Raw genomic sequence first — 26,332 nt, 5'->3', positions numbered from 1 at the left:
AAGGGGGAGCTTGGCAGAGGCGGCTGACTCCACTCTCTCTGCCCTCAGTTTCCCTTCCAGTTCTGTCCAGACCCTCACCCCTGATCCCCAGAGTGGGTGCGCTGTGGGTAAGCAATGAGGAAACAGGCTGGGAGACGGGAGGCCACTTGCCCGAGGTGGCTCGTTCCGCAGGAGGTGGAGCAGGGACACGGCAGGGGCTGAGTCCAGACACGGCGGCGCCCCCGCCCCCAGCCGTCGGGGGGACCGGTCTCCCGGCGCTGCCTCCCCGCCCGCCCCACCCGGGGCCGCCTGGGGGGCGTCGGAGGGTCCCTGCCGGCCTGGAGGTGGGGCCTGCGCCGTCGGGGGCGGGGCTCAGGCAGCCCCAGCACGGGGGTGGGGAGGTCTGCGGAGCTCCGGGTTCCGCCCAGAAACCCGCCCGCTCCTCCCGCCGCCGCCGCCGCCGCCGCCAAGTCAGACAGCAAAACAGGAGCGCATCGCCCCTCCCGGCCGGCAGGCGGGTCCCTGGGGCGGCGGTCGCGCAGACCGGGAAGGGCTCTGGAAGGCGGCTGCTGGATCAGGGGAGCCAGGCCGGGAGTGCCGAGCGGCCGGCGGGCGGGGCCTCGGGCTGGGCGCCGTGTGCTGGGGGGCGCGCTGCGGGGGAAGGCCCCGTGGTCGGCCCTGAGAAGCTGCACCCCAAATCTGCTCCAGGGGAGTCTCCTGGGCGTCGAGGGCTGCACCCCCAAATCTGCTCCAGGGTCCCGTGGGTATCGAGGGCTGCACCGCAAGTCTGCTCCAGGGGATTCCCGTGGGCATCAAGAGCTGCACCCCCAAATCTGCTCCAGGGGTCCCGTGGGCGTCGAGGGCAGGGTGAGGAAAGGTGTTTACAGCTGGGAAGCCGGGGCACACCCTGCGCTGGGAACCCAAGGGGAGGAGAGAGGCGCAGCCAGCCCTGCTCCAGCTGGCCCGCGAGCCTCGTCCTGCCTGCTGGGCCCACCCAGGCCAGTCCCACCCTCACAACCACCCCCTGGGTGGCACTGAGCCCTGTGCCCACGGTAGGGATGAAGCTCAGGCCTCAGGGAGGCAGCAGGCCCAGCTCAGCCCAGCCCAAGGCCACACCGCTGGGAGGTTGCCAGGCTGTGGTTTTAAGCTATGGGTCCCTCTGCGCCCCTTAAGGCAGAACCCGGGGCTGGCAGGAGCCTGGCCCAGGGACACACAGACAGGAAGGAGGAAATCCTGCCTGCCGTGGGGCAAGGCTGCAGCAGCCCTGCCAGCTTTGACCTGCGCCCCTGGGGAGGAAAGAGCAGGCACCCCAGTACCCCCCAGAGCTTCGTCCTCCCAGGCCCCAGGTCTTGAGGGGCCCTCACCTCAGCTCTGAGTGCAGGGGAGGCGTCCTGTCAGCCTGCTGGACCTGGCCCCGGCACCCCGCCGGCCCCAGACAGCCTCTGAAGCAGGGCAGCCCCAGAGTCACCTCAAATGACAATCATAATAAAGCCCCACTTCACAGAGGACATGGAGGTGACATGCCAAGCCAGGCCCAGCAAGTGTGGCTGCTGGCACCTGGTGCCTCCCCACATGCCCTTTCCCCTCCTCCGCCCCGGCAACCTAGGTGCTAACCCGCTCCGTCCAGCTCCTAACCCGAACCTGTCCTGGGCCTCAGACACCACTGGAACATCCCACTCCTGCAATGCAAACTGGTACCCCGGGGGAGTGACCCCAGGTCAGGCCTTAACCACTCCAGGGTGGAGGGCCTGGGGGACACGGGATGAGTGGGGGCTGGGCTCACCATCAGCAGAAAAGCCTCACTCCCAAGAACTGGAATATTCTGGGGTGGGGCCTCCAGGAAGTGTGTCTGGGGAGGGTTCAGAGCCACGGAGAGGTGCTCTGCTGGCTAGGGGAGCAGGTGAAGGGGGATGCAGGAAGGGGGGCATTTGCCCAGGATGACTTCTCCAGACTCACCTTGCCCACAGGGCTCTGGACTGAGTTGGGGACTCTCTCACTAGCCCCCAGCCAAGTAGGAGTTCTTGGAGGGCCCAGAGTAGGGCCACGCATGGGTGGGGCAATTTTGCTTAAACAAAACCCAAGTTTGCCTCCAAACTGGCTGCCCCTGGGGCCCAGCTCCAGCCTCCAGATGGGACGAGGTATGGAGGTATGGTGGGTGCGTTTGCATGTCACCAGGGCAATGGTGGGACTGGGGACCCATGGGAAGAGGTGGGAAGAGGGCCGCAAAGGGGGCCCTAGATGGTGGCCTGAGTGCATGCCTACGTGTGCGTGTGCGCAAGAGCTCATGCAAGGGCATTTGCTCACAGGGTCTTCATGCTCACATGCAGGGGTGTGTGTGGACATGTGTGTCTGGGCCTGGGACCCTCCTTGGAGCACCAGTGCACAGTCCCGGGGGAGGCCACCAGCTGACCCAGGGAACTATGGGAGTGGGACCCCCGAGGGAGGCTCACCCTTCAAGGACGCTGCCCTCGGGGCTTGGAGCCCAGTGCCCACACGGGCACATGGACGCTCGGGCCTCACCCTATCCTGGAAGTTCACGAGGAAAGTGCTCGGCTGACTCGTCATGAGACCTTTAGACTTTCCTAAGCAACAGCCGCAGGCCACGAGGGCTTCCCCAGCTCTCCCCGATGTTTCTCAAGATAACACTGCTGCATGGGGAGGCTGGCCCTGGCTCCTGCTTCTGCCTCGAAGGCTCCAGGAGGGCCGGGGAGCCAGCCTCAGTCCCCCTAGACCTGGGTGCGCCTAGACCTGGGGGCAAGGGCTCCTCAGCCACCTCGCAGCCACTCCCACTGCAGCCCCAGCTGAAACCAGGAGTCTTACACATCACCCTCTCCCGCCACACCCCTCTGTAGCTCCCTGGTGCCACCCATCGGTCAGCCTGGCCTTGGAGCCTCTCCAAGGCAGGTTGTTCAACCTCTGCAGCCCCCCAGCCCTCAGGCTGCTGCCTGGGTCCCAGACCTTTGAGCAGAGCAGCGCTCCAAGGCCAGGCTCTCTCCCCCACTCTGCACATTTTACATGCTGTTTCCTCCACCAACTCACAGACTGAGCCTAGCCGCCCTGCCATCGCTTCTGGCCACTGCCTGGTCCCTGGTCCCCAGAACATTGCTCACCAAGCACTCAGAGCCTGGCACACAATAGGTGCATAACGGCACACAGTAGGTGCATAACGAATGCTAGTGCAGGGAGTGGATGGGGAGAGGAGGGAGGGAGCAGGGCAGATCTCCTGGAAAAGGGCAAGTCCTGCCCAGCCTGAGGGTGCTGGGTGGGGGGGCCTGGGAGGGGCAGCAAGTGGGCCCAGCGCATTTCCTTCTGCACCTGGAGAAACTGAGGCCTGGGGCAGGCATGTCAGCCCACCAACCCCAAGGGGACCAGCAGCCAAAAGGAGCTGCCCCATGCTCCTTTTCACCCCAGACGGGCCAAGTGGGCCCGAGCCTGTTTGTCTCTCTGGGGAGATGCCCGGCACAGTGTGACCCTGGGACAGGGTCCCCACACCCACCTGGCACCTGCAGGTAAGCAGGCCTGGGCTTGCTTGACCCTCCCTCCCACGCCCCACCAGGAACCCCAGTGCACCAAACAAGGACAGAAGCCAACATCTGAGGACCCCCCTGCAGGCCACATGGTCCAGCCTTGGGTATCTGCCTGTCCTGGGACTGAAGAGGGCTGGTGCCCTCGGCCACCGTGACCTGGCCCACCTGCCCTTCCAGCATCAGCTGGAGCTGGGGCTGGGGCAGGGCAGGGGTCAGGGAGATGCCTGGCCCAGCTCTGGCCCCTGCTCCCAAGCCCCACACCAGGCCCCCACAGGCCCGCTGGGTTGTCAGCCGGGCAGGCGCCAAGGGCTGGACCCGGGAAGGGGGCTGGGGGCAGGGGTGCGGGGGTAAGAACAGAAGACAGCGCAGCCGCTTACCGAGGCCGACGTCCTCCCAACTTGCCCAGAAGTGAAGATCCCAGGCTGGCGGCTCCCTCCTGCTGCCTGCCTGGTCCCGCCCCTCCCAGGCCCTCCCTCCATTGCCCGCCCTCAGGCCTCCTTCTGGGGCAGGGAGCCCTGCCAAGCCCCCCTGGCCCCACCAGAGTGAGTGGGTGGCCCCCTTACAGGCCCCCAGCTGGCCCAGGCCCCTGCCCCTCAGCTTCAAGGAGCTGGGGACCCTGCCCCTCCCCCAGAGAACCCCCCCAGCGTGAGCAGCTGACTGAGGGAGGAAACGCCCTCCCAGCACGGGGATGTCTGAGTCACTACCACCGGCCCTGCCCTATCCGGTCCGGTCCAGTCCAGTCCTGCTGTGTGGACAGACAGGTAGACAGACTCCCATGTCAGACAGGACCCTCTGGCAGGCTACGCAAAGGCCCTGTGCCTCAGTTTCCCAGTAGGTGCCAGAGCAGAGGTTTGGAACTGGCGGGGCTGGGGTACAGGGTGCAGAGAAGTGGGGGCACGCCCGAGGGGCAGACGGGGCCCTTCCAGGAGGGACCTGAGATGGGCACAGATTCCTGCTCCATCTGGCACCTGGGGCTTCACCACAAGGCCCCTCACCTCAGGCTCTGCTGAGACCCCTGCCCAGGGCACAGCCAGCCCTGTCCACAGACAAGGCCACCAAGGCCAAAGCAGGGCAGGCCCGGCCCACCCGTGGGTCAGTGACCCTGCGGAAGGAGGCCTCAGCCAATGCCCACTTGCCCGTGCCCCTAGAGGGCAGCCTGACCCCGGCGGAAACTCAGTAGCCCCCACGCCTCAAAGCCCCGGGACATTGGTGAGCTGGGTGTGGCGGGGCCCTGGAACCAGCATTTTTAACAACCCCACCCCACTCATTTGGATATAAGTGGTGGCTGAGGAGTCCCCAAGTCCAAAGACCCCAAGCCACCTGCTCCCCAGAGCTCCGACTGCCTGGCCTGCCACCTCCTATCACCTCACCCCACAGTCCCCCCGGGACCCTCAGCCCCGCCCCAGGCGCGGAGTGGGTAGGAGGATGCGGATTCCTTCTCCAGGCCCCTGTGGGCTCTGGGATCCCGGCAGTCCCCAGCAGGACTGCACTGGCTATGCTATCTGCAGATCTCCTGCAGGATCCCAGGGCTGCCCTGCCTGTGCCCCACCGCCCCTCAGGGGGCGGACCCCTGTCTGTGGGTACCAGCACTCCACAAGCAGGTCAGAGCAGGCCCTCCACAGCTGAGAGGCCCAGCCTGGGGTGCGAGGGTGGTGAGGAGTCAGGCCCAGCCCCAGGGAGGGCATTGATGGGACCGCCCGCACCCACGTGGCCACCACACCAGGCCAGGGTCAGCAAGGCAGCCACAGAGCTGGGGACTCCTGGGGCAGCTGAGGGCAGCAGGCACAGAAAGGAGCTGCTGGGGAGGGGGCCCCCAACCCCGACACGAGAAGCCAGGAGTGGCCTGAGGTGGGGCAACAGCAAGGGAAGGGCCCTGGCCACTCGGAGGGCTCCCTGGTAGGGAGAAGGCCCCCACCAGCCCAGGGCTCCGGGGGACAAACGGGGTGAGAGGACGTGGGCAGGCCCCCAGTCTAATAACTTAGCGGGTCACAAACAACTCTATTTACAGTGAGACAGGAAAGCCGGCCAGGCCTGCTGGCTGTGACCCCACCCACCCCCATGGCCTAGACACCTCTCACCTGGGAGCTCTTTGTTTACTGCCTGACACCCCACCAGACCGTCACCGCCCCCAGAGCAGGGCCCACTGGCTGACTCAGCACAGCCCAGAGGCTGAGCTAGCTGGCAGGAGGGGGAGGATGCTGGCAGGAAGGGGCTCACCCCACCGCCTTTTCTCCTCAGCCTGGGTGCCCCAAACCAGTCGATCCACGCCCCCATCCCCCTGAACCCCACCGCCTCCCCTGGCTCCCCTGCCGCTGCCCGGCCCTGGACCACTGCAATAGCCTTAATCGGGCCCCCACCTCATGCAGCCAGAGGGAGGTGCACCACCAGACTCCCACTGCCATGCGGCCTGCAGGCTGGGGCCTCTCCTCCAGCCACACCCCTCCCCAACATCCTAGGCTCTGCTCCCCCACCACAGGCCCTCTCCGGACTCCCAGCGTGTGCTCTGCCCGGAGCCCTCGCAGCTCCGACCCTGGACTCTCTCCCCAGAGGCAGCCAGCGCCAGCAGCACTTGGCCAGTGCTGTGCACATGTGGCTCCCAGGCTGACTGCTGGCAGGACAGTGCAGACGCTGGCCGGCCGGGAGCACTGGGCAGGAACGGAAAGAGTCAGGCTGGAAGCACAGGGCTCTGGGTCAGGACCACTGTGACCTTCTAGGGGCAAGAGCCAGGAGGCCACCGCTCACCCTGCCCCTGGGCTGGCGTGCAGTCCCGCAGGGGGCATACCGGGCTCCCCAGCAGGTAGGGGCTCTGGGCAAGGCCCTGCCCACCTGCCTCAGCCCCCAGGGACCCCCACCTGCCAGACCCCTGGCTCCATGTGGCCAGGTTCTGTGGGCAGACAGGTGCTGGGCCAGCTGAAGGGGCAGAGGGCAGGGCATCTGCTGAGCTGCCACGCTACGGGTCCTAAGATCCAGGCTCACAAGCACGTGCCCGCCGATGCCCACTGCATGCGCAATGGTCACTCAAAGCTGCCTGGACCCCCTGGCTCCTGCTAGAGTCACCAAGGGAACTCGGCTGCTGGCAGGGGCCAGGCAGGGCCAAGGCAGCTGATAGTGAATCAGCTGGCAAGGAGACTGGGGCTGAGCATGGCATTCTCAGGGGATGTGTCACGGAGGAGCCTTTGGGTGCTGGTGCCACCCAGGAGCAAGGCCTGCTGGGAAGGGAGCCACCCTTGAGGGCTCCCGCGGCCAGGCACCCGTAGGAGGCCATCCTCTTCCCCACGCTAGGAGGGGTCCAGCAAGGCTGGCAGCTCTTGGGAAACAAGGTGATCGCCAGGGTGAGGGGAGGTGCGGGAAGGGGCAGAGCACCCAGAGCCGGATGCAGGCAGCCCACGGTCTGACCCCGACCCTGGCAGGCAGCCAACTGGGGGCTCAAGCCCCAGACAAAGGAGCCTTGACCTGGCCAAGCGGGGCCAGCCGCCAGCGCCTGGGCAGCCCTTCCGGCGGACAGTGGGCCTGAGCAAGATGGTCAATCCTACTGCTCCGACAGGGAGGCAGGGCCCAGACGAGGACCCCACCAGGCGTCCTGTCCCCAGCCCGCTGCTTTCTGAGCCTCAGCTGTCCTCTCGGCAATGGACACCTACATCCACGCTATGTCCTGGCAGGAGCGCAGCTCGAGGACCCTTCCCAAGACTCCTGCCTTGAACAGCCGACCAGCCCGGGAGGTCACCAGCCTGCCTCCGCTGGCGAGGTGGCTGGGAGCCAGCAGCTCTGCCTACAGTCCCATCATCACCCCTGGGCGTGATGTGCCTGCCCCAGTCCCTCCCAAAAAGCTATCTGCAGAGGGGGACCCAACGCCACCCCCCACTCTCACATACACACACTGGGGTCAGCGTGGCCCCCTCTGGCTCCCCACAGGGCAGGAACCAGGTGGCCAGTGGGAAGGGGTGTGGGCAGGGGGTGGAAATGCCACCTCCCGCCCTGCCCCAGCCCCTCGGGCTTCTGGGCCCAGCTCCATTTTTCCATTTTAGAAAGTGCTTCTGACTATTAAATATTTACCCAGCAGGCAGATCTTTGGCTCCAGACGCCTGTAGCTTCCAAAAAAAGAAAAACAAAAGGAAACCTGGGGGTAGAGGTGGGCAAGCGAGGTATCCCTGAAGGCTCACGGTGTGACCCAACCCCCGGCCAAAGGGGCAGCTGCCCGTAGAGTGGGGCGGGAGGAGGTCAGGGGAGCACAGCCAGTTCTCAGTGTGTCCAGCTGAGGCTCCCTGTCCACACTCAGCCCTCTGGGCTCGCCCTGCCCACCTCCCCCTCTCAGTCCTCAGCCTCCTCCATTTCCCACCTCCTCCCCACCTCGCCTCACCCCTTCCCATGGGGACTGCCCTGAAACCCTTTGGGACTCCCCAGTTCCCTTGGGACACAGCCCTCCCTTCTAACAGCCTGGCCTCTGCCCCTCTCCACCTTTACCCCCCACCCCCACCCTGCTCCCCAGCCAATGCCCTCTCCAGGCCTCTCCTACTCATCAGGTAGCCCTTCCTCCAGGAAGCCCTCCCTGACTCCTCCGTGCACCCGAGGCTACAGTGATAGCAGAAGCCATGCCTGACTCACTTTTGCTGAATGGACAACAGTGAACTCCTGCTCCCTGATGTGTGACCTCCCAAGTCCCAGGGGTGGGCAGGCACCCCCCACACACATTACCCCTGAGCTTATGGTCTGCCTCCTCTTGCCCTCACCCAGGCAGAGGACCCAGCTGGGAGATCCAGGCTTTTCACCCCTGGAGTGGGTGGCAGGGAACCTGCCTGCGCTTCTCCTTCCCGGCACCCCCAGTTTCCCACCCCCAGGCAAGCCAGCCTCAGGCTGAACCTGAAACAGAGGCTTTCAGCAAACGGCAGTTATGGAGGAAAGGATGCCGAGATGGTCGGAGTCTGAAGGAGAGCTAGGGGTGGGCCCAACAATCCAGGGGGTTTCCTGAAAGAGGCAGCGCATAGCCGGGCCCAGGATGGAAGAGCTTGGCCAGAGGAGAGAAGGCCACGGGGGCATTCCTGCTGCAGGCCCGGCCTCAACAAGCCCCAGGTGGAGTGGGCGCACACCGCTTCCGGGGCACAGGGGAGGCAGGGGGCTTTGGGGCACTGGACCTCCTATCCACTCCTCGGCCCCACCCCACCCCCTGTCCTGAGGCCTTGGGGCGGGAGCAGGCTGTCCAGCTTCAGTGTCCCCACCAGGAAAACAGCGGGGGTGCTGTCAGGAACACACATGCCATCACCAGCGGTGGCTTTGAGAATCTGCTTCCTTAAGGTATCAGGAGTGTCAGTACCCCGGCACAGGGTGACTTCCACTGCCTCCTCCGTGACCACTCCTGCCGTGGACACTTCCAGGCTGAAGAAGAGCACACGAGAGCCCTCCTGCCTGTGGGCCCCCCACCTGGTGGGGCAGGGCAGAGCCAGCACCTGTCAGACCACCGTGCAAAGCGTGTGGCACAGCCACTCCGGCCCCTGCGGAGGCCAGAGAGGCTCCACATTGGTGCAGGGCTCTGCCTCACTGCTCCGAGACTCAGTGTCCGCATCTGCAAAATAGGGATGCACCCCTCCGCCAATGTGGACAACCCAGGGAAAGCCACCAGTGTGGACAGTGCAGAGACTGGCTCGCCAGGGCTGGCACTTGGCCTCCCTGGCTACACAGCTCTACCTCTCTGCCCAGCCTCGGCCGTGGGCGGCTGTGGTCACTGCTCTCCACAGATGCGAGATGCAGCCCACCGCTCCTCGCAGCCCTGAGCCCAGGGCCGTGCAGAGGGGCCCAGCCTGGCGCAGAAGACGCACCAATTGCACTGTTCTTGGGAAAGGCCCCAGTGCTGCCACGGCCCCCCGCTGAAGAGAGACCACCCAGATCACCCCCCTCATGGTGCATCACTGCACCTGGGGCCTCCCTGCACCTAGTGGGGGCTTCTTGGGGTGGGGGCGGGGGCCCCAGGCCAAGCCAGGGGATTGCACGTGCAGGGCAGGGACCCAGGCACGGAGTAGGGGGCTCCCTGTCCGTCTAGCTACCCAGCTCTGCCTCAGGAAGAAACTGGCTGCCCCTGGGATAGGAAGGGGTGTAACAGCTGGGGCCCATCACAGGGTCAAGTGGTTGGTGCCCTGCATGGGGGCGGTGCACCCAGGTGGAGCTGCTGGACTAGGGGGAGGTCAGCCTGGAAGGCGGTAGCGGGGAGTGGTGGTAGGTGGGGCCTGCTGGGACTGGCCAGGTGCAGTGGGGCTGGGCGGATCCCTGTGCGGGTATGTTCCCAGCACAGCCACCAGGGGGTAGCCTCTGCATGCAGGCTGGACAAGAGATGGCTCCCTCTCCCCTGGGCCGAGGGCAGGGGTGCAGACAGCTCTGGGAGGGGTCTTCAGAGGACCTGGCATGGCTGGCCCCGGAGAATAGATTTGGACTGGATGGAAAGACCAGGGTTGGGGAGGGCCTGCCCATCTCTGGCCTGCTAGGAGGGAATTTCGGCCAGAAAAGGCCTGGGCGAAATCGCGAGGGGGGGGGGGGGTGGTGCTTATCAGGAATGCATGTTCCCTGGCCTCCTGCAAAGGGTGGGGGAGGGCCTGGGAATCTGCATGTTAGACAGAACCCCCAGGAGCTCTGATCCAGCAGGTCTCCTACCAATGCCCCATGAGAGCCACTAACCTCGTTCCCTAAGAGCAAATGGTTTTGTAGGCTGGACAAGAGGAGGGAATGCCCCAGAGGCCAGGGAACCACCAAGTCAAAGCAGAGAAAAAGGGCCTCAGCTGAAGAGAGGCGCCCAGCACAGGCGTCTGCGGGGCAGGAGGGTGCCTGAAATGGCCCCCAGACCCTGCAGCTTGGGAGTCTCTGGGCGGCCAGGGAGTGAGGAAGAGGCCAGTGTGTGAAGCTGGAGGCAGAGCAATGGCCCCATGTCCTTTGGGCCCCCTCTCCTCTCCCTGTGATGTGGCGGGTCCTCAGTGATGTGGCCAGGGCCAGCCACAGTCAGGAGCAGGGGACTGGGGGCCCACCAATCCACAGCGGCCACCATTCGCCCACCATCTGTCCAGGGAAAATCGAGGCATCTTGGGCTCCTATCTGGGTGAGGGAGGACCAAACAGGTGGTCAGCTGGCCCTCACTGCTCACTAGACAAATGGGCAGCAGGAGGGGCCATGGGGCTCCTGCTGCAGCTGGAGGGGCGAACCCAGGCTGAGGGGCTCCCCTCCTCCTCTGTATCAGCAGCCCCATCATCATCATCAATCTTCATTTTCCCCAAGGAGTGGGGTCTCGCCCACGCCAATGCAGCACAGCCCCAGTCCCCCTTGCCGGCTACTGGCCAGGTGTCCTGGGTGTGGCCAGACTGCCGCATTACTGACCGGGAGCTACAAGGAGTGGCCCTGCCCGGCCCCACCCTGCCCTCCAAGATGCTGAGACACGCAGGCCCTGGAACCAGTCCTAGTGCAGGGACAGACAGATGACAGACAGACAGAGAGCACCTGGTGCCCATTCCATGGCCAGAGGCGCAGAGGGAGGGGTACTGCCCCCGGGCAACACCACCTTCCCTTACCTAGCACTGGGGGACCCTGTGGCCTGAGCTCTGACCCCACTCAGGCCCCTTGCCAAGCTCCAGACCTTAGGTCTAGCCCTGCCACAGCCACCACCTAGCCATTGACCCAGCCACACAGTAGCCACACGGTGGACTCAGCCCAGCCTAGCCTGGCAGTCCTGAGCCAAAGCCAATAGCCCTAACTCCTGGTCCAGCCAGGCTGCTCTCCCCCAAAACAGGTCAGAGAGCAGGCCAGACGGCAGTTCCCACCACCTGGTGACCCACGACCCTCACACCCCACTCACAAGTGGGACCCTCCCCAGGAGGCCCTCTCCAGGGACAAGACAAGGTCCCAGAGGGTTTCAGCAGGCGGACAGTGACAGAGAGAGAGAGACAGAAGCGGGAGCGACAGAGTGAGCAGCAGAGACGGAGAGGGGGTGCAGGCCGAGGGACAGGTAAAAGGCGAGACGCAGGAGGAGGGAGGCAGAGACCCGAGCAGCCCCCGAGGCGCAGAAACGCGCGCGAGACCGCGGGCCGGTCCCCGAGGCGCCCCACCCCGGCCGGCGCCGCAGCCCGGCCCGCACTGCGCCCCCGCGCAGAGCCCACCCGCCCCGAGGGGAGCGGGCTGCAGGCGGGGAGGAGGCGCACCGCTGCCGGGGGCTCCGGGCCAGGTGGGCAGCACCATGTGGAAGCAGTCGCACATCGCGGCGGCCGGGCGGTGCGGGCCGGTGGCGGCCCGTCGCGTCCAGTCGCGGGTCCCGGCTCCGGCGCGCGGGCGGCCCGGGGACGGGCGGGCGCCGCGCTCTGCCTCCACGGCCCTGCGCTGCGGCTGGCGGCCGGCCTCGGACTGCGGACAGAGCCGGTGCCCCGCGACCTCGCCGCCGCTCGGACCCCGCCCCGGCCCGCCCAGCCGGCCCCCGCCACTGCGGAGCGAGCGCGGGCGGCGCCCCCGGCCTCATTCAGCCCATTGGCTGCCGCCCGCCGGGCCCCGCCCCTGCCCGCCCAGGCCCCGCCCTCAGACCCCGCCCGGGTCCCAACTCTAGTCCGACCCCCGCCCCAGGCCCCGCTGCAGGCCAACTCCGCCCCTAGCTTGGCCCCGCCCCGCGCCCCCAGCCGGCCTTTCCCGGCCCAGGGAATAGGCTTTGGACCTTCGCCAGGGAGGGGTTTCCAGACACCGCGCCAAAGCTCCCGGGCTCGACTGGACCCGCGCGCCACAGTCTTATCTCCCAGTTCGGAGACGGACATTTTAGACACAAGCTGGGGTGCGGGGCACCCTGGGGGGCCGTAGGGGCAGCCGGAGCCCACGGAGGCAACTGGCCTGTGATCTGACCTCCCTGGGCCTGCCCTGGGGGCTCCGGGTCTGGAAGTGTGCTCTGCGGGGTAGCACGATGCAGCGGTGGGGTAGGGGTGGGGGGTCCTGGAAGGCTAGGACCTCAGGAGTTTGAGAAGTGTTCTGGACAGAGGCAACAGAGTAGTGTGTGTGCAGAGGATGGGAATAAGGGAACCGGCGCTGGTTCTCGGGGCTGAAAGTTCGGCCCAGTGGGGCTGGGGGCAGGGGGCAGCGGGCAGCAAGTCTGGGCGGTGGGAGCTGAGACGACACCACCCGGGTTGATAGGGAGTGTCCCTGGGGGGCACTGCTGGAAGTCAGGAGCCCTGCAAGAGGGTAGGGGCTGGTCCAGGTGGGTGATGCGAGGAGGGAGACGGAGGATCCGAGATGTTCTGGAAGCTGGCAGAGGGGACCTGGTGAGGACTGGGTTGGGGATGGGTGGGGGCCACCCTGGGCTCTAGCTTGGGTGTTGTGCAGAGGGTGGCATGTCTGGGGGAGTGGGCAGGGAGTGGGGAGGCCCAGTAGAATTCTGTTTCCTCAGGAAGTTAGCTGATGCCCAGCCTGCTGTAGACTTGAGGAAGGGCACCTTGAGGGGTATGAATCCTTCTGGGCGTGGGGGTGGGGAGCCTGGGCCAGAACAGACCCAGGAAAGCATGGACACCGCCAAGGAGGACCATTCCTGGGCTCTGCCTGTGATGGTGCTGGTGGTGCTGGGACAGACGAATCGACACACACACACACACACACACACACACACACACACCTTTTCCTGGGGCGGAAAGAGGCCAGGCTGCAACAGGAGTACCACACAGACTTGACACAGACACACACACACATATAGACACACATGACACAAACACACACTCGTAGACAAGATGACACATGCACACACCAATGCACAGACACAGATCTACTTGGATATGTCCCCATGCACTGAGAGACAGGCACACACATACTCACACACATGCACCCACTCAGGCCCACGTGCCCATCCACAACAGGATGCAGACACACACATGTGCACACCACTCCCGGGCTCACTTGGGGATGCACACAGCCGGCAGGGCCCAGGTGAGCCTGCCCAGCGGGATGACTCATGCTCGGCAGTTCCCGTTAGCCAGGCTGCAGCCGGGCAGCCTTCCAGCAGCGGGTCAGACACACACACAACACTGCCGGGAAGAGGCCCTGGCAGCCTCCCACCCCTCGAGCCCATGGCACCACGGGCACAGCCCTGTCCTTCAGGTGGGGACACTGGGGCATGGGTCTCACCTCTCCTGCCCTGATGTCTTCTCTTGGGCTGGGCAGAGACCCTGTGCTCACCTCTTTCCCTGAGGACCTGCCCTGCTCTCTCCGTCAGGGAGCCAGTCACTCATGGGCACAGGGAGGGAGAGTTCTCTGTGTCCCTGGGTGTGTCCAGCGTCTGCCTGGGTCTGTCGGGGGTCTCAGCCTGCCCATCCTGTGTGTGTGTGTGTGAGTCTGGCTGTGGGGGCCTGGGAACAAGGGCTAGCTTTGTGCAATCAGGAACCTTAGGGCAGAGACCCAACTTTGTGTCCCCCAGCCCCATTGGGTGTGTGACCCTGGGCTCCTGTCCCAATGAAGTGGCCTCACTCCATGTGACATATCCTGATTGTCTGACATGATGCACACGGGGCTGTGGGGGGAGGGAGAGGGTGGAGCTCTGGGTGGGGAGGCCAGGGAGCTGCCCCACCTAAGCAGAGGCCAGGAGGGGAGGAATCTCCCATGGCTGCTGAAGAAGGAGCTGAGCCGCGCACCGCTGAGTGGTCCCTGGGGCCTCTGGCTGGCCAAGGCGAGGGGAGGCTGGGGCAAGGAGTCTCCTTGGGGCTACTCTTGCCCTTGGTCTTGGTGAGCGCTGGGTGGGCTTACACTGTCCTGCTGGCGCCTTGCTCACTCTGCAGCCAGGGAGTTGACTCAGCACTGGCTCTAGGCCCCAGATTCAGGATGGGGGTGGGCAGGGACTCCACCCTCCCCACCCCGGGGGCTGCCCCCTCCTCTCCTGCCTGCGCTGAGGCAGAAAGCTGGCATCACCTGCTGTGCTCACCCCCACACTCCCCCTGGGGCTCCGTGGGCCCCATTTCATCTCTGGGAGGGCCTGCCCCCTCGGGCAGTGTGTCCCACAGGTGGTCAGCTGCAGCTATGTAGAAGGAGACTGCCCACGAGTTGGCCCTTACCCCACAGGACCAGCCAGACTGGCCCCTGCCTCCTCCCGCCCATCCCTTCTCCCACCTGCGGGGCCTTGGAAGCCCCAGCCTGGCCCCAGGGCCAGGACAGGGGAGAAAGCTACCTGGGTGGGACCTGTGTAGCCCATCTGTGCAGTCCCCTGCCCATCCCTGCTCCCAGCTGAAGCCTGGCCACACGCCTGCCTCAGAGCCCTGCACTGCCAGGAGCTCCCATCGTCACGCCTGGCTCCAGCCTGTCCTGATGTCCCCCTCTGGGGACAGATGCCCCACTGGGGAAGGCCACAGCAGCTGGGCATGGCTCAGGAATAGCTGGCCCTGCAGAAGCATGGAGACATAGGCCCAACTGACAGCCACGCCTGGCACATACAAGACCCCACACCATCTCTGAGTGTCACCCACAGGGGGCCCTGCAGTGGTTCTGGGGTGCCCCATGCTCTCTTCCATTGGCATACACAGGCTCGACCTCCTCCCTAGGACCACTGTGCCAGGGACATCAGGGGCCACACCCCAGCCGTGGCCTTGGCCCCCTGGTCAGGGGTCTCAGGCTTGCCCGAAGCCTCCTGAGACTGGGTACCTGAGTACCAGAGCCTGGAGTGCAAGGCACTGGTGGGGCCAGAGTGAGGAGCCATGGCTAATGGCCATATCTCCCCAGGCCCTGCCCCGCTCCCCGCTGGCTGCTCTCCGCCCGCTCCAGGCAGGCAGGGATGCCCAGAGCATCAATGATTGATGCCTCCTCGCGGCAGCCACAGCAGCATAAGCAAAAATAGCTCTGTCATTGTCCCTGCCCCAGCCCAGCCCAGCTGGAGGGGCACAACGGAGTGGTGGGGGCAGCTGGGAGCTCCTCAGCTGCTGTCTGCCCTCCCACCCAGTCCCTTGCACAGAGGCAGTGGGGGAGGGCTCCAGGTCTGCTGGCCCCGGGTCCCTAACTGCCTCACTCCCCCCTAAGCTGAGTGCCCGCTCCAGGCCTGGCGCCCTCCTTCACTCACCACAAGGACTTGGGTCTAAGGACCCTAGAGGAGCAGGACACGAAGGTGTTCCCCAGGGTGGCGGACCCCTCCCCACCGCTCATCAGGTGATGCTGGGAGGCACCAGGATACTGTGGGGCTCAGGGTGGAGTGGAGGCCAGTCACTTCTGGGATACAGGGGAGGCTTGGCTGGGTGGCAGAGGAGAAGCTGCCCCTCACCCCCATTCAGCAGGGCTGGAGCTCAGGGATGGACTGAGGTGCCCTGAGAAGAGCCTGGGAGGGCCACAGGGGCTCTTTCTGCTGACCACACTGCACCCACCCCCTCCACAGGCCCTGGGGGACTCATGGCTTGTGTCTCCTGCACCCCCACTTTAATAGGGACCTGTCTCCTCTGGCCAGTCTACCCCAGCAGGTGAAGCCTTTGAAACTTGACCAGCCGCCTGCCCTGCTCGTCCACCTGGAGGCTTGGCCCTCAGCTCATGCCCCATGTCCTGCCCGGTCTAACCCAGATGCTGGCCCAAGGAAGCAGGGGCCACCATCAGCTACTTGGGCTGCCCCACCCCCTCCTGCAGCCAGGACGGGGCACCCAATGTTGGGGTCACCTCTGCCGCCTCCTCTAAGTCTTGTCTCCCCCAAAGCAGCACCTCCTTGGTGGGGTAGCCAGGGGTCGCCAGGGTACAATAGTTTCCCGTGGCTGCTATAACAAATAACCACAAGGCAGTGGCTTAAACCAACACATTTATTCTCTTAGTCCCGGGTGTCAGCAGGGCTGTGCTCCTTCTGGAGGTTTCAGGGCAGATCCTTCTTGCCCTTTTCAGCTTCTAGAGGCCGCCTTCGCTCCTTGGCTTGTGACGCTGCATCGCTCTGATTTCTGCTTTCGTCTTTCCATCTTCTCTCAGACTCTGACCCTCCTGCCTCCCCCTGAAGGACCCTTGTGATTACACTGGGCTCAGAGGCATAACCCAGCACCATCTCCCCATCTCAACAGCTTTAACTTAGTCACATCTGTAAAGTCCCTTTACCTCGCAAGGCCCCACATGCACGGGTTCTGGGGATCAGGACGTGGACATCTCTGGGGGGATTCAGCTACCACCCCAGGTGATGCAGATCAGCCCACCCTTGGGCCTGTTTTGTGGGGTCATTTCATCCTGCACCCTGAGGTCACAGTGCCGTCCTCACTCTTCACGAGGTCTAGACAGGGTGTGGGGAATGGCTGAGGGTCGGAAGAGCTGGTTCCAGCCCAGCAACACTTCTCACTTAGGCCTTTGAGCCTGGGCCTCAGTTTCCCCACCTGTACATGAGGACAACACTCCTCCTACCCCTTTCCAGCTCCCAGGACTTTGAGGATGGCAAGGACAGTGGATGATGGGGTCCAAGCAGTGGGTGGACAGCAGGACCACCTGGGGCTGACACTATCCCCGGGTGACATCAAGGCAGGAGAGAGCTGGCATCTGGTCATCTTCCTGCAGTCACCCCAGTGTCTGCCCAGCTCTGGGCAGTCTGCATTGCTCGCACACTGCATTGCTGGCCGTCGTGTCCCTCAAGAAGCAGGGCGGGGACAGAAAGCTGTGGCCCAGGGTTCAGAGAATGATCTCATCTGGTAATTTTTAAAATTAAAATTTTCAGTAGCTTGGCTGAGAAGGACCAGGGAGAGGGCAGGTGATTCATGCAAACAGGACAGGGCCCAAGGAGGTCACACGGTGGAGAAACGTGAGCTTGGAAGTAGACAGGCAGAGTGTGCATCGGGGCTTCCACCCAGGGCCTGATGGCAGCGTCTGGGGAGAGTGAAGTCAAGCTCACTCACCGAGGTTGATTTCATGAGACTGGGGATGGGGGCAGACAGGGAAAGCCTGAGAGGAGAGCCGGGAGGGGAGCTGGCAGGAGGGCAAGGCTGACCCATGAGTGCCCCTTGCTCTGGGGCAGGTGGCAGCAGGAGGGGCTGGTTGTCCATGGCCCAGACTGGCCCTGCTCTGCCTCGGGGCTGGCTGGTGACCAGGCCGAGAATCAGGGCACTACGACGGAAGGGGTGGCGCCCCTCCTCCTGCCCGCAGACAGCGGACCCTCATCCACCCACACGTTAGGAAGGCCTAGGTTCTGGGGATTCAGGGGGCAGGCAGGGCGGCCGGGGCGGAGAGGGGCAGCTGCCGCGTGTGGGTTGGCGTGTGATGATGGGGTAGCACGGCACCTGCGCATCCCCGGCCGGGGGGCAGCGCAGGGTATCCACTCCACGTGGGGCTGCTACACGACGGCCGGTACAATCAAATACGAGCCTCTCTTCACGCCACATCCGGGAGGCGCAGAGGAAGAGCCCCGCCCACGCCCAGCCAGCTGGCCCGCTGCTCCCTCGGCCCTCGACTGCGATGTGCGCGGCGGGGGGCCCGGCGATGCCACGCCCCCTGGCGCCGGCGCACTGACGTCACGACAGCGAGCGCCGGAAGTGAGGCTGGCGCGCCGTTGCCGGGCAACTAGCAGGCGCGGGCCGAGAGGACGCGGAGCCCCAGGCTGCGCCCGCGCGGAGGCGGCGGCGCGGCGAGGTGTGTGCGGACCCCAGCTGGGCGCCCAGGCCCGAGCGCTCCCAGCCCGCCCCTCGGGAGCCGCAGGCCGCAGGCCTTCCTCGAGGGCCGCAGCCGCCGCCTCGGACCCGGCCCGGGCTGCCGTGCGGCCCGCCCCGCGAGGGGACCACCCCGACCCCACTGTCGGGACTTCTGGGCGCCGCCCTCCCCGGGCGCCCGGACTCTCCGCGTCTGGCCAGACTGGGCCTCCGGACCCCTGCCCACCCTGCCCGGGCAGGACCCCGCAGCGCGCCCACCTTCCCAGGCCGATCCGACCCCGCAGCACCTTAGTCTCCAGGACACACTCCTGTGCTGGACTGGTCGTCAGCGTGGAGGAGGAAGCCGGTCAGCGGCCAGGTCACTTCCCTTGGGTGACCAGGCTGCGGACGTTGTTTGTGTGCGTTCCACAGCGACACTGGACCCACACCAGGCCATTCACACTCCCGAGGAAGCCACGGGCAGCTACTGGGCAGCGGCGAGCAGGCGGTCCCCACCCCCAGCACAGCAGTGTGTATGTCTCCTGAGCACCTTCCCGTCGCTTCTATGCGGGCCTGGCGGCTCCAGCATGCAAGGCCAGCCGGAGCTGGGGGGAGCGCCTGGCCGGGTGCCCGCTGTCAGCGGGTCTCTGAGTGACCTCTCAGAGGGAGCAGGCGATGTTTCCCTCCACCAGGCTTCTAAAGGCAGCGGTGCAAGTGAGGCATTGGTGACACAGAGTGGTGATCACGTGGAGTGGGATGGGGATGCCAGGATCTCTGGGCGCAGTGAGGGCTTTTCTACCTGCACCACCAGTGGTCTGGACCCAGGGGAACACAGCAGTGCCTGGGGGGAGTTTGAAGGCTTTCGGGAATCTTCAGCCAAGTCTGAACAATTCTCTCAGCCCTCTGAACTCCGGGAGAGGCCCATGGAACCTAAGCCACTGAGAACCACTTCTGCCCAAAAGGAGCGACATTCTTGCCAGCTTCACCAGAGTGGACCCCAGGTGACAGGAACGGCCGCCGCCTCACCCTCTGAGGTATTTCTGAAGTTCTCATCTTCACCATGTTGCACAGGAAGTGTTTTATACACTGCAAGGCCTGCAGACCTCAGGCTTTGGTGGGCTGGCCAGGGAGGGGATCTGCTTCTCTCCTGGCCTTCGTCCTCTTGAGCCAGAGAAGGAATGAGGCTGCGGAAGTGGAGCTGGGTCACCCTCTGTGCTCACTTCTTCCTGGGTCTGGCTACAGCGGCCTCCCTTTCCTTCCTTAGGCCTCCGCCTCCAGTCCGCCTCCTCTCCATCAACCCAGCTGTGCTTTCCTGGCCCCAGTTCAGGGCACGTGGGGAAAGAGCATTTTTGTCTGAATCGTCAGTCTACTTATTTAGAAAACCTCCCCAGAGTCACAGTTGCGTCCGTGTAATGACCGGGCGCTGGCCCCGAGGGCCCAGCCTCGTCTCCCTCGCCCCTAACTCTCCCCTCCCCACCTGACCAGCGGTGTTGACCTTTTCTGTGACAGCTTCTGATCCTTCTTTCTCGTCCTCCTCTTCCTTCCGTTGCTCCTCATTCTCGGCCATCTCCTCCCAATGGTTTACGCCAGACACCTTAAGAACGAAAAAAGCGAACAAGGGAGGCGAGAGAGGGTTCTGCTCGTTCTAGGGGTGGACTGTTTTCTAAACCAGTGTTTCCCTGGACCTCACCTTCAGCTCTGCTGTAATGCTAGTTTTGAAAACAGGACTTGTCTCCCGACACGACTGATACATCAGGGAACAATTTGAGCAGAATGCAAACTTTGCAGGAAATATGAGGTGAATGCAGAAAACCACACCCGGTGGAGCCGAGGTGCGTGGGAGTACCTACACCACACACATGCACACCTCAGCCACCCCCGTCGTCTGGGTTTACACACCCACCCTCACCTGGGGTTAGGATCCCGCCCAACCTCAGACAGTCGCCTCCCAGGACTTCACGCTTACTCACAACCTGCCAACCTCAGATCTTTTTTTGAGAAATGCCTTATTTATTGTAGTATGGAGGGATCTCTCAGCCGGTTAACACGTGGGAACCGTGCTAATGTTTTTGTTTGTGTCTTTTTTTCATGTGTCACTGACAAAGTTTATGACTCTTGAGCCCTAATCCCACTTTTCCCGTATGCCCTCTGGTTCCCTCCACGTGGGTTGCACAGCACAGTAATTCTGAGGAAGGAATATGTCATGTCATGGTAGCAGTAATGAAACAATCCTTTACAAATGTCATTTGTAGCAAAATTATGTGTTTGGAATAAGGTGATGTGACGTGTATTTCTCCTAACTTTGGCGTGTTTTCTTTTTTCAGCCCAGTCTCAGCTACGAGAACGTTTTTAGGTTTGCTTTTCAAGAAGTACCAGTCAAGCAGGCAACTGAAGATGTTTCCACCTTAGACCATTTCTTAGAAATAAGCAGTGAAGAAAAACCTGGACTTGCATCTGTACATAAATTGTGGTAATGAACTTAAATTGGAACTAAGATTTCTGGCAGCAGCTCTGCATTGATCCTTTTGGTTGATAAAGTGGACGCATGAGGCCATTTGTTGTTACCTTTATAGAAAATTTCCCACCACCTTTGGGTCGCAGGGCCCCCATGGAAGGACAGGGCAGCACAGGTTGATGCTCTGGCCGTGACCCCTCCTCTCAGAGCCGTGTTCAGGCTCCCCTTCCGCACCCCGCCTCCTGCAAGCTCACCAGGAGCAAAGTGGACCTGGCGGTGGCAGTTCCTCATGTCTCAGTGCGAGTGCTGGGGTGCAGAGCTGGGGCTGGGCGATGGGCACAGGGACCTCCTGGGGGACTCTGCCACAGAGAAAACGCGCCAGTGCCCTGGCAGGACATTCTCAACCCACAGGGTCAGCCCGCCCTTGTGCTCCTGGGGCCACCTGCGAGGCTGCAGGTCCCTGGGGCCAGTTGCCTAAGGGAGTTTCCACCGCAGTTGTTTGCCAGTGGCCATGCTCTAGACACCCTTGCACAAGCACTGAGAGGAAAACAAGGTTAACTTGGGGGGTGTGATGGGTGGAGAGCTCGAGGCCCCAGTGGGAGGAGGTGAAGCTGGCGTGAGCCGGCTTGCCAGGTCCCTCTGCGCTCTGCTGAGCTTAGTCAGAGAGCTCTGCAGTCAGGGCCGCCGCTGGGGTCTGAGCCAGTGACTGCCCCAGGGCACCCCTAGCAGAGGCTGGGGAAGAGGCCTGGAGCCCAGAGGGCTGCGACCATGTTGCCCAGATGGCCGGTGGGCCCTGTGGGTGTGGTGCTTCCCCAAGGCCTGGTCCAGGCCAGCGGGTGGGCGGATGGGCCTTTGGTGTCAGTGTGAGCCTGGGGCACCTAGAGGCATGGGTGGTCCTGGGTGTCGGGACTGGGCAGGGCTGGACGCTGTCGTGAGATGAAGGTCAGTATTACTCTGGGGTGCTGAGGCACGAGGCTGATTGGGAAATGATTTGGGCACGGCGCATCGGTCCTACTGGAGTTGGCTGTGCGCTGCATTGCCTTGCCTGCCAGAGGGTGGGCTTAGCAATGATGATGGCGCATAATAGACATTGACTCGTTTGTTCACTCCTCTGCATGTTCAGTCTCCTTCCAGTCTGTGAGCATCTCAGTCTATGGCACCCAGCGTGGTTCTAAGCACCTGCGATCACTGGGGGACGAGACCAGTGAAATGTCTGGCCTCTCGGAGCTTCTGCCCCTTGGAGGAGACACTCAGTAATGGAAATAAGTCAGCACCAGGGATGTGCTGTGAGGAGAGTGATGAGCAGGGCAGAAGGGAGGAGTGCTGCGGAGTCTGCAGGGTGGGGGACGTTGACCGGATCGATGAACAGGTGAACGACACAGCCCACGCTCCTGCAGAAGGCTCTGTGTGCAGAATTCTACAGGTCAGGTGCCCTCTTTGTTTCTATTCCGAAGGCTTTCTAGGTTACCTTTTAATTAATGCATCTCTTTTCCAGTTCTGAATCTAGAAAACTCTGGAGAGCTCTTCAGAGTGCAGATACCACGTTGGCTTCCCGAGGCCTCTGGAGCGAGTCCCGTTGCCAGGAAAACTTCTTTCTCGTTCTCGGAATAGATGCTGCTCAGAAGGTGAAGTGATTTAGGTGGAGACGGGGCTCCTGGGGTGCGGTTGGACCTCACAGCGACTTTGCCAGCCGCCCTGTGGCCACGGCACAACTGAGAGAGCCATCTGCCTGGGTGAGGGTGGAGGTCTTGTTGCCCTTTCCCCTGACGTGGTAAAGCTGCTGACTCTCCGAAGGCGACTCTGGCAGGGTAGGGGTGCGGGAAGGGGGGAGATGGGGTGCGCCTTGTCTGACTCCGGCAGTTTGTTGGCATTAGGCACCAGCCCCGTGCCAGGCCAACAGGCGTCCAAGTGCGCCCGGCCCTCGGCACGCAGTGCAGGAGGCGCCATAGGAGGATGCGATGAGCACACTGTCTGCCAGAAGGGCAGGGGCCTCCTGGGAGCTCCCCTTTAGGACCCGTGGAGGGTGGAGAAGTCTGCCAGGGCACAGGGGCAGGCAGAGCGTCCTCTGCTTGGGGGCCGCAGGGTGAGTCTGTGCCACAAGTGCTGATGGCGGTGGTGGGCGTGGGGGCCGGGGGCTCCTGCGGGGACATGGTGAACATGGGTGCCACAGAGCGGCGGGCGCATGTAGAGGTGTGGCGTCAGCCACGAGGTGGGTCCCTGAGCCCACGACCAGAGGCCACGGCACACAAGTCTCACTGAGACACCAACTTACACGCAGTCGGGCTCGTAAGTTATCAAAGAAAATGCAAATTATAGTGAAGGCTGTCTTCCAGCAATCATGTTGGCAAAGACCTTTTTCCATTTTTAGGTATTGTGGAAATTTTCAAACACGGAAAACACAAAAGGGGTGGCCAGCAGGCCCCAGTGAAGACGGGGCACGGGAATGGTGGTCGTGTTGGCCAAGGGGCCACACTGAGCCGGCCAGGAAGGAAGTGAGGGGCTGGAAGGAGCAGAGAGGCCCAGTGAGGGCCACCCTGGCTGTGTCTTCGTGCAGGGAAGCAGCCGGGAGGACAGGGAAGGGGGAAGCTCAGAGGAGGGACAGCTCCAGGCCATGGCAGGCCAGGGGGCTCATGCTGGAGGTGGCAGCACAGACTTCCATTGAGAAGGTCGAGGGGCACTGCAGTCCCGAGGAACAGGCCAGCCGTGAGCCAGGTGACAGGAGGGCAGGGACCGGCCGGCCGCCCACAGCAGGCCTGAGTGTGCACGAGTCACCCCCATGTTGCCACTGTGCAGTGTGATGTGCTGGAGGGACCTGGGGTAAAACAGAAAAGCGGGAGAGAAAACGACCCTTTAATCTTCCTTTCCGCTGGCTGACGGTGGTCTGTCTCCTTAGAACCTTCCTGGAGGCCAGGATCATGCTGTGGAAGGCGCAGACCTCAAGGAGCCTGAAGAACTCGGTGTGCGCAGCTTCCGTCTACACCACTGCAGAGCCCTGATCCAGACCAAGGTGAGCTGCCCCGGGGACAGGCCGTGGGGAGACCATGCTGGCTGCTGGGTCTCCGTGTTTGAGTCGCTAACTTGTTTTCTGTAATTCTTGTGGACTTGTGAAAAATGACCGTTTCACTCCAGGGCAGACAGGCAGAGCGTCACTGCACCGCAGTACACAGTTGCCATCCACACTGGGGGCAGGGCAGGGCATGCAGAGGTGGGCGCGTACGGGGCACTGGCGGGAGGTGGGGAGGGGCTGCAGGGAAGTGGGAGGGCAGGCAGGACCCGGCGGCTGAGACACAGGTCCGAGGGGGCAGCCTCAGGGTCTGCCCAGCAGCTTTTCTCCGTGGTTTGAAGTTCCTGCCATGGCTGCCGGCATCCCCTGGTCACGGTGGGGCTCGAGGCAGGAAGAAGGGGTGGGTGGGAAAGGGTCCTCTTTCTGCAGCCCCCTTTTATTAGGGCAAGGAAACCCCTTCCTGGAACGGGGTCTGCCCACCCTCAGACCAGGTATTGTGAGGAGGAGCGCCACGACCAGGCCCAGCCCCCTCGGCTCGTGCTCTGGCCTGGAGGGGGAGCACGTGTGGCCCGGGAGCCCAGAGCACCGGTGGGGTTCACGTGTACACACCGCCCCCGGCCCCAGCCCCAGGGAGAAGGCAGGAGTGGCCGGGGGTGGTATGTCCACCATGAGGATCTGCCTCGACAGTCTCTGGTGTGGAGAGTGCGTGGAGGGGAGGGGCAGGTACAGGCTGCTGCGTGTGGCCCGCTGGCAGGGGACGGGGCGCTGATCTGGAGCTGGGGCAGCGGCTAGGGGCGGAGGGAGCGGGAGACCTCAGCAGGAGCAGGAGTTTGGTGTGAGCAGGCTGCCCAGCAGGCGGGTGACGGGCGCCATGGGGCACAGGAGAGGGCCCTCGCCATCCAGTTGCACAGGGCCATTTCCAGGGGTGCTGGAGCACTCGGCATTCATCTGCCCTTTGGAAAACACCACAGGGCAGGAGGTAGAAACTCCTAGAGATGAATGGTCCAGGCCATTTTAGAGCAACAAGACATAGAAATGTCCACAGTGACATCATTCACGGTGGCCTGCTTGGGGACATGTCTACCAGGAGCTTTTAGGTGGAAATTCATAGTTAGTCAAACAGCGGACACTGCAGGGTGAGAGCGTGAAGAGCGGTGGCATCTTCCACAAAGAGCGCTAGACACACAGCATGAGGGCCGTGTGACCCCACCTAAGAAACAGGACCCACAGGCCCAGGTCATAGAATCACTTGGGACGAGGAGGCCCGACGTGGCCCCAGGCCCTGGATGCACAGGTGGCCCTCCCCACACATGGTCCTGCCGTTTGCTCCGGGAGAAGTCACGGAGCCCTGCGCTCTGTGCTCTGGTTACACTGCGGGATGAGGCGTTTAAGGCGATTAGGGGGAAGAAGAGAAACGCCCAACAGAGACTCAGCACCGGACCCAGGGGCGGGGCGGGGCGGGCAGCCCGCTGGCATTGCCATTCGCTGACCACGTCCTTCCTTTGCCGTCAGCTCTCAGGGACGCCCGGCGGCAGACAGGGGAGCCTGATCACATACAGCCTGTTTCTGAAGACCCCCTTCCGTGGAAACGCACAGCACATCACAGTGCCAAGGAAAAAGATTTTCACTCCACGTAACCTAAAAATGACACTGTTTAATAGTGATGTTTGCTAAAACAGAAGTTCTTTGTGTCTTTCTGAGGAATTTTACATTTTCTTACCGGTTTGGTTTGGTACTGGAAACCAGAACTGTTTTGTGGAGGTGTTTCCCAAATCCCGAGTCAGTTTCCCAGGACGCACTGTGGAAACCCGCCCTGCGCCCACCAGCCGGTGTTGGGGTCTCATCAGGTCAGATGGAGGCTGTGACCTTCAGCAGAGCCCGTCCTCACCAAGAAGGGGGCACCCTGTGAGGACCCCAGGCCTGGTTGCCCGTGCTGCACTGCCTGGGGGCCTCACTCAGGTGGGGGCCGTCACTGGGGACAGCTGTGTGCGCCCCGTCACACCTCGTCCCCACCGGTTTCCAGTGCAAGGGGCTGAGGGCACACGTGAGGGGCTGAGTGTGCTGTTCTGAGCACTCGCCCACCCGGTGCCCACCCAGCGTCCTCTCCGCACACCCTCCTCGGCTGAGGCCCGCGAGCTCTCCCTGGTTACGGGCTGAGGAAACCCCCTCCCGATGGCAGAGTCGAGCAGTGGGCACTGACTTTTATAAAATTTTATGAAATAAAAGAGCCGTATAAGCCTGTGTTCTTGCCGATTCATCCACTCTGCGGGGACGGGTGCAGGAATCCTGTCACTCCACCCTGCCCCACCATCCCTCAGGGGAAGCCTGGGGGTCCGAGGCTGACAGAGTGTCCAGCACACATGATGTGGGACCCTGGCCGTCGCTGTCCCACCAAGGCCACACTTGAGGCCGGGAGACTACAGTCGGGGGCAGCCTCAGACACCAGCTCCATTAACCCAGGTGTCAGACCCGAATATTGGCACAGTGGGGACACAGTGACTGCAGGTGTCACCTGTCTCTGTGCACCCCGGCACCCTTGGCCACTTGCCTGGGCCACACCATACGTGGCTGGAAGCTCGTGAAGGACGAGACAGGTTTTTTTGGTGCCGTATGTTTGGAAAATCTGCCTTAATTTTCATTTTCAGCCAGAAAGAGGTGGGAATTTGGAAACTGCTTTTCTACCAGCTGCTTCTGTCAAAGGGTAGCGTCCACCTGGGGTCTCCCGGGGACCTGCCACAGTTTCCCGACCTTTGGTTAAAGTTAGACTTGACAACCCAAAGTATGCTGCCCTGCGCTCTGCCTCCTCCCACCCAGTTCACGCGTGGCC

The 26,332-nt window shown here is 63.3% G+C and overlaps 2 protein-coding genes across 3 annotated transcripts in view; one reads left to right on the top strand and one right to left on the bottom strand.

Moving 5' to 3' along the window:
• Positions 1-11,733, bottom strand: part of AHNAK2 (AHNAK nucleoprotein 2) — a 40,346-nt gene extending 28,613 nt beyond the window's left edge. The window contains exon 1 of one of the 2 annotated variants that reach the window (XM_087447822.1): positions 11,675-11,733. In XM_087447822.1, the coding sequence (XP_087303948.1) occupies positions 11,675-11,729 (55 nt within the window). In that variant the 5' untranslated portion in view covers positions 11,730-11,733. Of the gene's footprint in view, positions 1-3,883; positions 3,929-11,674 lie in introns of those variants that run through there. The other variant, XM_087447823.1, reaches the window with a different exon arrangement.
• A 1,709-nt stretch (positions 11,734-13,442) lies between these two features.
• CLBA1 (clathrin binding box of aftiphilin containing 1) lies at positions 13,443-25,746 on the top strand. Its single transcript, XM_087448543.1, has 9 exons — positions 13,443-13,503; positions 15,515-15,623; positions 16,026-16,172; positions 17,440-17,953; positions 17,986-19,080; positions 20,371-20,516; positions 21,997-22,126; positions 23,395-23,508; positions 25,018-25,746. The coding sequence occupies exons 1-9, from the start codon at positions 13,443-13,445 to the stop codon at positions 25,177-25,179; spliced, it is 2,478 nt and encodes an 825-aa protein (XP_087304669.1). The 3' UTR covers positions 25,180-25,746.
• Positions 25,747-26,332: the final 586 nt, after the last annotated feature.

The sequence above is a fragment of the Ceratotherium simum genome, chromosome 24 (assembly GCF_057802395.1).
Source record: "Ceratotherium simum simum isolate JZ-2026a chromosome 24, ASM5780239v1, whole genome shotgun sequence".
Classification (NCBI taxonomy): domain Eukaryota; kingdom Metazoa; phylum Chordata; class Mammalia; order Perissodactyla; family Rhinocerotidae; genus Ceratotherium; species Ceratotherium simum.
Note: the sequence above shows the minus strand (reverse complement) of the source record. Positions and strands in the feature narration are given on the sequence as shown.